The following is an 11,883-nucleotide window of genomic DNA, read 5'->3' on the forward strand; positions in this document are numbered from 1 at the left end:
ATTGGCACCTAGTGTGTATTTTATGGCATTACAAGTTAAAAAAAATTCTCCCTGTCGCAAAAATGGCCCTTGAATTCTCTTATCATACGAGTTTAAAACCCTTTCTGTATTTTACCTTTAAAATTATTTGAATCCAATACTGCCAATTGTGGAGAAAAAATGTAACCTTTAAATAAAAGAAAATAAGGTAAAAATTTGTAAACGCTCACCGTTTAAACCACACTGTAAAAAAAAAAAAAAGTGGCCTCAACTTTAAATTTTACGGCAACAAACTTCAGGAAACAATTAATTAATCATAATTATTGCACAAATAATAGTCTATTTAGAAGCAAACAATCTCCTCCAAATGCTAAATAAATATTTCTGAAATACAATATAATATTTCTATTATTGAAAAATGTCATTCGTTTGATAGCCCACATAAAGTAAAGGAGGTTAAATGCTGCCCTCTACAGTATACACAGTGCAACTGTTACAGTAATAACGGTAATAGATGATGTGATATGAATATGGATTTGTAGATTCCCTACTAAGACATTCGCTACAAAACCAGTAGTGCCTGGAGTGAGTGAAAAAACACATGCAAGAAACTCATTTTCACCTGAATGCCAGTGATATCGCTTCCTCATGTTAACTCTTCTATGTTTCTTTTTATTGTGCTTTATCACCTATTACTTAACAGCATTACAGCAATTTCTCTGAATGCATAAATGGACTTAGATCAGCTTGAGTAGACATTAGGACTTTCAAATACTATTGGGTAGACTAGCATTGTGGTGACTTTTAATTAATTTTGACAGCAATTTATGATTAATTTTTAGTCTCTTTACTAAAATGGCATTTAGTTTTAGTCTGTTGAATTCATTGTAATTATAGTCTAGTTTTAGTCAACTAAATGTAATGTGATTTTAATCGACTAAATCTACTCTCAATTTAGTTGACTGAAATCTAACCAGTTTAGTTAATTTATTAAAGATTAATTATGAATATATCTCAAATTTCTAAGCTCATTATATAGTCCTGAAGAACACACTTGTAAATAAGAAAAAAGTATATTGAGGTTTGAACAATAAAGACCCAGATTTAACAGTTGTGATGTAACATTAGGCCTAAATTATAAGCTAAAAAATAACCTAAAATGCATTCTTCATAAAAATCCAGCTGTATATATCGTTCTTTCGTGTATCTATCGTATATCCAGCTGTATATATCGTTGTATATATATATTCATATATATATATATATATATATATATATATATATATATATATATATATATATATATATATTCATAAGTATATTCATTTGCATAATCTTTAATAGGCACAAAATCGAAAGTGAAAGTAAGAACATGTCTATGGAGGTTTAATTGAAAGTGTATTCAATCTGTGGGCATGTTAATAAAAGCAAATTGTCCTGTGAGGAAGAAGAGCTCTCTCAGTGTGATCATAACTGCTGCCATTTTGGCAAACAACATTTATCCTAAAAATAATTTCAAGTTTGTTTCAGACTTATTTATACCTGCTATTTAAGTGTATTAGGGCCAATAATTGAAGCAGTATGATAAAATGGTACTTTTTAAAATAAGAAGAGTATGCCAAACAGGGAAAAAAAAAAAAAAATATATATATATATATATATATATATATATATATATATATATATATATATATATATATATATATATATATAATGCATATCTTCTCAGAAAATCTCAATTAAAATATTTTTTTAATATTTATTGAGCTCCTTCCATTTATTTATTTATTAATATGTTAAATATTAATTTAAACAAGTTGCTTTGGACCTGTTGTGAGTAGGCGGTTCATTCCGCTGTGGCGACCCCAGATTAATAAAGGGACTAAGCCAAAAAGAAAATGAAATGATGTTGTAAGTACTGTTTGAATACAAAAATGTTGGTTGGTTAAAATGTTTTCAATAACTTAAATTTTACTGCAAAAATTAAAATAATTAAATAGCCTCTATGTGATGCCAAATCACTGATTTTATCACTGAATCATTCATTTAATTTATTCATTTGAACAGCTAATTCATTTAGGTGCAAAACAAGTGACTGTCTTCATGAATGGGTAGTTGAATCACTGACTCACTTGATTTATTCAAAAAACATTAAATGGGGCAGCACGGTGGAGCAGTGTAGTACAATCGTCTCACAGCAAGAAAGTCACTGGATTCGAGCCCTGACTGGGTCAGTTGATATTTTTCAGTTGGGAGTTTGCATGTTCTTCCCGTGTTCATGTAGGTTTGCTCCGGGTGCTCTGGTTCCCCCCACAAGTCCAAAAACACGTGGTAGGTGAATTGGGTGAGCTGAATTGTAAGTGTATGTGTGTGAATGAGTGTGTATGGATGTTTCCCAGTGATGGGTTGCAGCTGGAAGCACATGCTGCCCAGTGCTGCATAAAACACATGCTAAATAAGTTAGTGGTTCATTCCACTGTGGCGACCGCAGATTAACTTAAGGGACTAAGCCAAAAAGAAAATGTCTTAGTATGAATTCACAAATGAAACACTGCCGTGTTGAAGCTGCAGCAGGTCAGTTAGACAAAATAAAGCTAAATCAGGCAACTTTGTTTTAGTCAGACATTGTAAGTCACTTAACAGTTTCTTATTAATTGGATTGATGTGTTTTTAAAGCAATATCACGACTGCAAATCGCTTAATAATTAAAAACTTTTAGTATATACTGATTACCATTTTATCCTATTAAATGGCCGTCTCACCTCAGTCAGAGCTGCCCTGCTAACATCTTCACCAAAGTCTTTTGCCAGCCTTTTAGCGATTAACTCATTTATTTCAACATATTTGGTGGCTTCTGCTTCAAGTGTTTGTCTTTTTTTCTCCCTCAGCTCCTCCTTTACGTTTGGATCAATGACTGTAAAGATGTTGTATATTTTATGTTCACTATCGCAGCATGTCAACAGTTGCGCAGCAACCACTCTTAAACTTGAACTTGATTCTGATTGGTCCATGCTCAGCCAATCGTCACGTGTTTAGCAGTTTTACTAGTCAGTTCGCGTCAGCTTTATGTGGCCAGTCAGAAAGACACATAAACCTAGGATTAATCTATATAATATGTACGTCCGGATATAATTACAAGTTACAGCACGAACTAATTAAAAGACAAAATGCTCACCGGCCTAAAAAGACCGCGGCCCACTGGAAATCTCACAGAAGTCTCTAACATGGTCCCGAAGGCTGGTAACTACATGCCTGCAGCCATACATGTAAATCAAAAATAATTGATGCTTACTTCATTGTAGCCACGTACAGCGGCTGTCATCCTCTCCATCACTGAAAGCTGGTTGCTTATCTGTCTGCTCCACTGCTCCGTTTGTTAGATGATCCCACTCTCTCTTGTTTTCTGAACGCCAGAAACGCCCGATTCGCGCAGCAGCAGGATCTCTAATCGCATCATGGCATTGACTTCACATGTAAATCACACAGTGGCGCCCCCAGAAAATTTTCTTAGGGGTGGCCAGAAGAGGCCGCACCAAATCTTGGGGTGGCACACAAAGAAAAATAATGAATTCAGTGTAATGTTATATTTTTGTTTCTGGTAAATGAAATAATGTAGTTTTATTCATTTAATTAATTCTACTTGAAATATTGCAATTTATTCTTTGAAATAATTCAGCAAGTACATGTGCAAACCAAATAAAAATCTATGTTTAGTTTAAAAACACTTTTCATATACTGTATAAATGACTTCTTTTTTTACGTGCCTTTATTGTACATCATACGAGATATGCCATGTCTAAAATTAATGAAGATTAATGAGTTTATTATTCCCAGTGATGGGTTGCAGCTGGAAGGGCATCCGCTGTGTAAAAATGTGCTAGATAAGTTGGCGGTTCATTCTGCTGTGGTGACCCTGGATTAATAAAGGGACTAAGCCGAAAAGAAAATGAATGAAAGAATAATGAGTTTATTAATTACCCAAACAAATGAACAAACTGAACAAAAGGCATTACTATACACACTCCCTATACCTAATAATATTATTTATCCATATTGCTTTTTGAACCATTTTATTAATGCAGCTTCTTCTATTGATATACTGTAGCTTAAGGTAAATATTAAATAGCCATTGCTGTCTATTGAAGGTGTGTGTGTGCTGTCAAGGACGAACGGGGAGGGTAGTGGCGGTTCTAGTTTAAATGACACCCTTGGCGAACCACCCTATACATCCCCACCTCTCTTGAATTGTTAGATTTGTTATTCAATAAATATAAAAATTTATTTATATTTATTCTAAATAAATACAATTAATATTATTATACAATTATTATTCTAAATAAATAACAGAAATCAGTCCTAAATATTACTGGAAAACAACAACTGGAGTGATATGCCAACATCACTTAAGAAACCTTTTGCATGAAAATTAATTATGACAATTCTAAAGAATACAAAAAATGTATTATAGAATTATCTGTGGTCTTAGACCAGATCATGGCTGAGAAATCATGTTATAAAGTCTTACCTCCCTGACTCATTATCCCTCCTTTCTGCTTTAAAGGCATGCTTAGTGAAATTAACATCATCATCATCATCATCATCATCATCATCATCATATTATATAAACTTTAAACGACTTTCAAAACTCGCTGTGTGCCGACACTTCTGCACAAAAGGCTGTTACTCCGGTTTCACGGCGCATGAGCGGTGCCTATTATGTCGGCGTGCATGCAAACAACCAACCGGGATTCACACAGGAGTGCGTGAGGCGCGCGGGAATGGTTTTCCGCGCGCATGCGTCAGTTTGCTTTCACCAGCATTGAACCAGAGGGGGAGAGCTACGTCAGTAACACCAACAATAATTTAGTGACTGCATTTTATTTATTTATTTATGTATTTATTTATTTATCTAAATATTGGGAATTTATAAGTTCATTTAAATCAATAATGTCAACCGCAAAATTATATTGGGGTGGCCACAGGGGTGGCCAGAGTTTACCGAGGGGTGGCCGTGGCCACCCCTGGCCACCCCTTGGAGGCGCCCCTGAAATCACAAGCACTTGCTTTATCCGCGTCTGCTTATTGCACGGGCTGCAAAAAAACTGCAAAACTGTTTCCACCGTACACTCCCATGTAATATGTTAGGATTATTGTTTGCTTGGTCGTTTGCAGTAATGTCAGGTGACAGGTGAGACGTCATGAGCGCTGCGTACAACGCCAGCCTGGTGAAGGGGTGTTTCTTTTTTTCTTAAAAATTAGACCTATTTGCGGTTATAGGCCTCATTTAGGCTACTATTTAATTATGAGTTTTAAAACTGCATTTTAGTGACATTTTTAGCACTATTTTAGCCTAAATAGATGGATGGTCATCATACGCAAAAAAAAGTACGCATGAAAATTCCTGGATAACATCAATAGCCAACAGTATTCAAATTAATTTTAATATGGACAGCTTATGGTGCTTCACACCTTTTTATTGGTCTTTTTGTTTTAATAAGGTCCAAGATTTAGTATAAAAGTCACTTGTAAAATATTTTCTCCATTTAAAAACAATACAGTAGTGAAAGATGACTCACATAAGTCAGACTGTGTGTTTTCTTGCACAGCTGGATGTTGGACTCATGAAAAATAATTGTTTGCACTGGCCAAAACTGATTAGATGAAGTCAAAACAACACTCAATAGAGGATTCCACTTGGTCTTAAAACCTTTTTTGATGAGTTATTTTCACTATTTATAATAGTATAGCAGTCAAAATAAGACAAACAAGAGTTTTTTTTTCCCTCTCCGCTGTTGCCACTAGCTTGCATGGTTTGGGATCGGTAGAGCTACCCATCGATTAATTTTCTCTTTAGTGTTCGGACTCTCAGTAATGATTTTAAACCACACTGAACTGAACTGAGCTAAACTGAACTGAACCTAAACACTAAAAACTGAACTACTGTGTTCCAGTTACTATGACCATTTATGTGAAGCTGCTTTGAGACAATCTACATTGTAAAAGCGCTATACAAAATAAATAAATAAAAGCTAGCTCAAAAAATGTCATTGACTTGGGGTAAAATTATCTCGCCTATATATCTCAGTATCTCAGCACACATTTATGTCTCTCTGACATAGTTTTGACTCAAACAATAGCAGGAACAAAGAATTTAACTTGGTTTGAAACCGAATGTCAAATGTAAAACTAACTTTACCACGGTCATAAACCACTCAAAATAAAATAACAAACAGCGAAATGCAGTCCAGGGGTCCGTTCTTCGTACCTCGCTTAAATGATCTAAGATGATTTGGCAGATCCTGGATCTTTTAATCTTGATCACTGATCTCTCGCTAATTTGGTTCTTCAAACAAGTTCGCAAATCAAATTAGAATGTCTGGATGAACTGATCTGAGATCGCTCCGTGTGTTGTGAAGGACAGATCTATCGATCCTCGAAATCATGATCAGCAATGCAAGGATTTGCTGATGGCACAGCAGCGTAATGACATCATCTGATTAATATTCAATTATCCATGTGAGCAAAATTACAACAAATTAGCAGAAACATTTTGTCAAATATGACACCCAATAACTTTCCACATTTGTTATGAGTGGCAGGCTTTACACTTTCATGTGTCAAGAGTTTTCATCATGTATTTCAATGCATATCAATGTATTTATTTCTACGTTTAGAAAAGATTTTCTTTATTATAGAAGCCGTTTTTTTAATCACTGTAGGGAATAACTGGATGTTTACAAAAGCATTTTGATATTGGTAAAGGCATCTGCAACTTTTGTAAAGCATAATCACTGGCATATTAACTGTCAAAACATGTTTATGACTGCATTAATGTATTATTGCTTTTTTTAAAAAGTCACATATTCTGCATTATTATTATCATACACAAATTGTAAGCGATCTAAAAAGTTCATATCAATAAGTTTTCTTTTTGCACCAACAAGTGGCAGTCTTTGTACTTTTATTTCAGGGGTGCAGATTGCATAAGTTTTATTTATTTTATTAATAACTATAACTTTATATATATATATATATATAGTTAAAAATATGAACTATTTTCCTAAGTGTATATAACTACTACTGTAAGAAAATTTCAGAATTCGGTACATGCTTTCTCTACTATCTTTGCTTGAACTGAGCCGATCTAATCCTGTTTATATGAATTGAACCTGCTTCCGATCAGGTTTGAGCTAGCAGAACTGTTGCTATGACAACAACTCCCGGATCAGCTTTGAAGAACGAAACGATCCTGGATCGTGTCAAATCGTCAATATCCAAATCCAGCTAACTGAGTAATCCACGTACGAAGAACGGACCCCTGATCTAAATAGTCTAGTTCGATTATGTATTGACAGCATTTAACAATAACTCTTAAGTCATCTGCCAACCCAGTTAGCCAATTTTTATGTTGTCAGTCAAAACATCTAGTAAACACGCAAGTTAACAATCTAAAATGCATAGTTTGACAAAGATTTGTTTGTTAGCTTAGTCATGGTTCGCAGAAAAATTATTTATCAGCCTTTATTAATTGTAAATTTAAAAATTAGACTAAAAGGCAAAAGAAGAAAAAACAAGGATAAAAAAAAAACTCATATGATCAACAAAATATTAAAATCTCTGCAAATACAGAGTATGATTAAGAATGATAACTGAAAATACATATAGTTTGGCTTTTCATTACATACCATCAATACAAAATTGTGGCCAAAAATTGTTGCGCTAATTTCAGGGGATTAAACATGTCTAAACAGAAGTTGTGTGTTTATTTATATTAAAGTTGACTACATTAAAAAAAAAAACTCTTTTTAGACTATTATTGCAAACAAGAAGCGTTTATGCAAAAACACCTAGTAAACACAGAAGTTAACAATTGGAAATATCTAGTTTTACAGAATTTTGATTGTTAGCAGTTGCAATTTTGTCATCAAGTAATTATGCACAACTTTTTGGCTAGCCTCCACAGACATTATTGAAAAGATATAAGCTCAAAAGCAGAAATTATTTCCTTGTTTTATTTACTACTTCAAATTGGTGCATATTGCACTAACAATACAGCATCAGAACTCGAAACTACTTTGCTCTCAGACATGAACTTTTTTTATGACTGTACAGAGTAGTAGAATAAGTAAACCTTTTCCCACACGAATGACACGGATACGGCTTTTCTCCAGTGTGGACCCTCTTGTGTATTTTCAGATATTGTAACCGTTTGAATCTCTTGTCGCAGTACGAACATTTATAAGGCGTTTCTGTAGTGTGAACTGACTGGTGACATTTTAGAGCACTAACTGAAAAGAAAGTCTTCCCACACTCAGAGCAAGCATGATCCTTCACACCGCCGTGCCTTTTCTGGTGTGATTTTAATCCACTCGTATAACGAAAACTCCTCCCACACAAATAACACACGTATGGCCTCTCATCTGTATGAATTTTTCGGTGGTCCCTCAGAAAACTTGGCCGAAAAAAGCTTTTTTCGCACTGGTCGCATTTATAGATTCGTTTTCTAGAATGAGTCAGCAGATGATCCTTAAAAACACTATATCTTCTGAAACTTTTCCCACACTGATCACATTTGTACAGATTCTCTCCGGTGTGAATTTTCACGTGATTAACAAGGCTTTGCTTTCTGGCAAAACTCGCCTCGCAGCGATCACATTTGAACGGCTTCTCTCCGGTGTGGATTTTTATGTGATTAGCAAGACTTTCCTTTCTGGCTAAACTTATCCCACAATGATCACATGTGAAAGACTTCTGTTTGGTGTGGATTTTCATGTGATTATCAAGACTTATTTTTTTGGCAAAACTCATCCCACACTGATCACATGTGTTCTCTCCGGTGTGGATCTTCTTGTGATTAGCAAGACTTAACTTCCTGGCAAAACCCGCCCCGCACTGATCACATTTGTGTGGCTTCTCTTCAGTGTGTTTTTCAATGTGTACATCTAGATCTCGTTTTTGTCTGAAACTCTTCCCACATGGATCACAGGAGTACGGCTTTTCTCCAGTGTGGATCTTCTCGTGTATTTTCAAATACTGCGATAACTTAAATGCCTTGTCACAGTGTGAACATTTATAAGGCGTTTCTGTAGTGTGAAGTCTTTCATGCGCTTTTAAAATAGCATTTGTCAAAAAAGTCTTGCCACACTTGGAGCAAACATGATCCTTCAAACCTTTGTGTATATTCTGATGTTTTTTTAATGCAGTCCTATTAGGAAAACCCTTCCCACATTGATCACATAAGAAAGGGTTCTCTCCAAAGTGAGTTTTCATGTGTGCTGTAAAATCTCCTGTATTGTTGAAACCCTCCCCACACTCAGCACAAGTGTACAGCATATTCCCAGAGTGGGTTTTCAAGTGACTGTTAAGGGTTTCCTTTCTGCTGAAACTCCTCCCACAATGATCGCACGTGTACGGCTTCTCTCCAGTGTGGATTCTCATGTGTAAATGTAAACTTTTTCTCTGTCTGAAAGTCTTCTCGCACTGATCGCACTTGTGTGGCTTTTCTCCACTGTGGATCATCTCATGTATTCGTTGACACTGTAATGATTTGAACCCCTTGCCACAGTGTGAACATTTGAAAGGTTTTTCTGTAGCGTGAGCTGTGTGGTGGATTTTTAACGAACTATATGTGAAAAAGCTCTTGCCACACTTGGAGCAGACGTGATTCTTCACAGCGCTGTGTAAATTTCTGTGTTTTTTTAATGTATTTGCATAAAGAAAACTCCTCCCACATAAATCACACATGAAGGGCTTCTCTCCGCTGTGAAATTTCATGTGTGCGGCTAAATTTCTCTTATCTGTGAAAATCCTGTCACACTGATCACAATTGTACACCGTTTCCTCAGCGTGGACTTTCATGTTATCTTTAACTTCTCCTGTGGAAATCTTCTCATGTTGATCAGATGTGTGTGGCTTCACCTCTTTATGGATTTTCATGTGAAGATTCAGACTTTCCTTGCATGAGAAAGTCTTTGCACTCTGAAGGCATGTGAAACATGTGTTGTCTTTCCTTATTGATGAAATACTGTGAAGGTGTTCTTCTGTTTTGATTTGATGTTTCTCTCCCCTTTTAATCAGATCTTCAATCTCCGTCTTCTCATTTAACAAGTCTAAAATGAAAGCAAAAAGGTTTCAAAAAGTTACGGACAGAAAAATTAGATTCACAGACAGAAAAATGAGTCACAAAACAACATCCTAATAATCATTTAATATAGTTATCTTTTCATTTGACCTAATTCCTGACCTAATATTAGCAAATATTAATATTTCAATGCAATCATTTGAATTTGTTACATTAATAGATACAGTCAAAAATGTGTTGTAATAATAACAATTTAATCAGTAGATTTGCTAAATTGTAAACCTGATAAAAACCATCAGACAGGAAAATCAGGTTTTAGGTTCATTATTTGGATTAAAACCACACTAAAGAAGAGTACATAACAATAACTTTGAAAATGTCTATAAGAATTATTTGTAGGCTGAATAATGTGGTTGGTTTTTTTGCTAAATCTTTTTTTTTTTTTTTTGGTGTAAATAAATACTTAATGAGTTTCTGCAAATATTGGTAAATGTTAGAATCAAGAATAATCACCAACCTATTTGTTCTTCAGTATCTTCCTGTTTTATTGTGCAGGATCCTGAATCACTCATGTTCTCACTGTTCTCTCAAAAACTTTGCTTCACTTCTTGGTTGATGGAAATATTTCAGCATTTACTGGTGAAGCTTCACTGTGGGAGAACTGCTGTATAGTTGGAGAAGAACTGTCAAAATAAAACACATAAATCGGTTACCTATTTTATAGTAATTGTTTGTATAATTTACAAATCAAAGGATAATAAAAGACAACTCTCAGCAGAAAAAGTTCCCAATGTCATGCGCTCCAGCACCAAGACTGATACAGTGGTTACACAGCAACATAAAAAGCACAGTATATTACTCTTTTATAGAGCAAGCAAAAATTGCAAATTACTAAACTCATGCAAGCAGGCGCTCATTAAGACGACTCCAAATCTACAGAATAAGTTCACATGTATTGAATTTAGTGGAAGATTTTTGTGAGAAGTTTAAATGTGTGTGTAATTATGAAAAAAATAAATACATATCAGTGAATGAGATGCAATATTTGAGAGTAAAGAAGCTAACCATTTTAATCCAATAATTAATAATTGATAACTAGTTTCCACTTAAAAGACCTAAGGTCTTTAACTTAAAAGTATTCTTCAATCCTGTTTGGAAACAAAAAATGGGAAGTTAACAAGTTTGTGCTATCTGGGATTGGTCCTAGGAGAACACAATGCAAAATGGGACCAATTTTATTTTAAAGAAGATTTCTAGAATGCAAGCAGAAATCCTCTAAGCGACCTCTTGAGTTGAAATAGTTTGAAACATATTGCTTAATTATAACATTTCTCAAACGGTTTCTGTTTGGCTAATGTCTATTTCAGTCAGCAGAAGCCTGAAAAAACGCTTAAATTTAACTTATACTTGGTGGCAACAACAGAGAAAACACCTTAACATTATATTTAAACGAGTGCTTTATTGTTGTATGATATAAATCAAAAACGAATTACCTCAGCTTTGAAGACACAACGTTACCCTGTGATAATAAAGTCCTTTGCCTTTAGTCTTGGGTTTCCCGAGACTTCCTCGTTTACTTTAAGAGCGGCAGGTCTCTGATACATAAGTGCATTAGCGCCACCTATTGCTAGGTAGATTATTTGATTCACATTTTATTCAAAATGGAACATAATTTGATTTAAATACTGGCTGTTAAAAAAAAGCTTACGTGAACGTTCAAACGCTAAAAGCGCGCCAAAGCCAAGAAAGACCCACCAGTCATGGTAAAACCATAGTTAGTGTTGTAATAATTGTGTTTTTATCACTGAATAAACTATGAATAT

The 11,883-nt window shown here is 34.7% G+C and overlaps 3 protein-coding genes across 10 annotated transcripts in view; 1 reads left to right on the plus strand and 2 right to left on the minus strand.

Moving 5' to 3' along the window:
- si:dkey-253d23.2 overlaps positions 1 to 3,354 on the minus strand; it is a 50,309-nt gene extending 46,955 nt beyond the window's left edge. For all 8 annotated transcript variants that reach the window (XM_073937325.1, XM_009296126.5, XM_073937321.1 and 5 more), the window contains exon 1: positions 3,272 to 3,354. The gene's annotated coding sequence lies outside the window, so the exon portion shown is untranslated. The remainder of the gene's footprint in view (positions 1 to 3,271) is intronic.
- The window catches only part of blf (bloody fingers), a 201,498-nt gene that overhangs the window by 156,579 nt on the left and 33,036 nt on the right, over positions 1 to 11,883 (plus strand). The window lies entirely within an intron of this gene.
- wu:fi42h12 lies at positions 7,980 to 11,617 on the minus strand. Its single transcript, NM_001423697.1, has 3 exons — positions 11,554 to 11,617; positions 10,578 to 10,743; positions 7,980 to 10,088 (listed from the first exon to the last, which is right to left on the minus strand). The coding sequence occupies exons 2-3, from the start codon at positions 10,630 to 10,632 to the stop codon at positions 8,050 to 8,052; spliced, it is 2,094 nt and encodes a 697-aa protein (NP_001410626.1). The 5' UTR covers positions 10,633 to 10,743; positions 11,554 to 11,617; the 3' UTR covers positions 7,980 to 8,049.

This window comes from Danio rerio, chromosome 22 (genome assembly GCF_049306965.1).
Source record: "Danio rerio strain Tuebingen ecotype United States chromosome 22, GRCz12tu, whole genome shotgun sequence".
Taxonomy (NCBI): domain Eukaryota; kingdom Metazoa; phylum Chordata; class Actinopteri; order Cypriniformes; family Danionidae; genus Danio; species Danio rerio.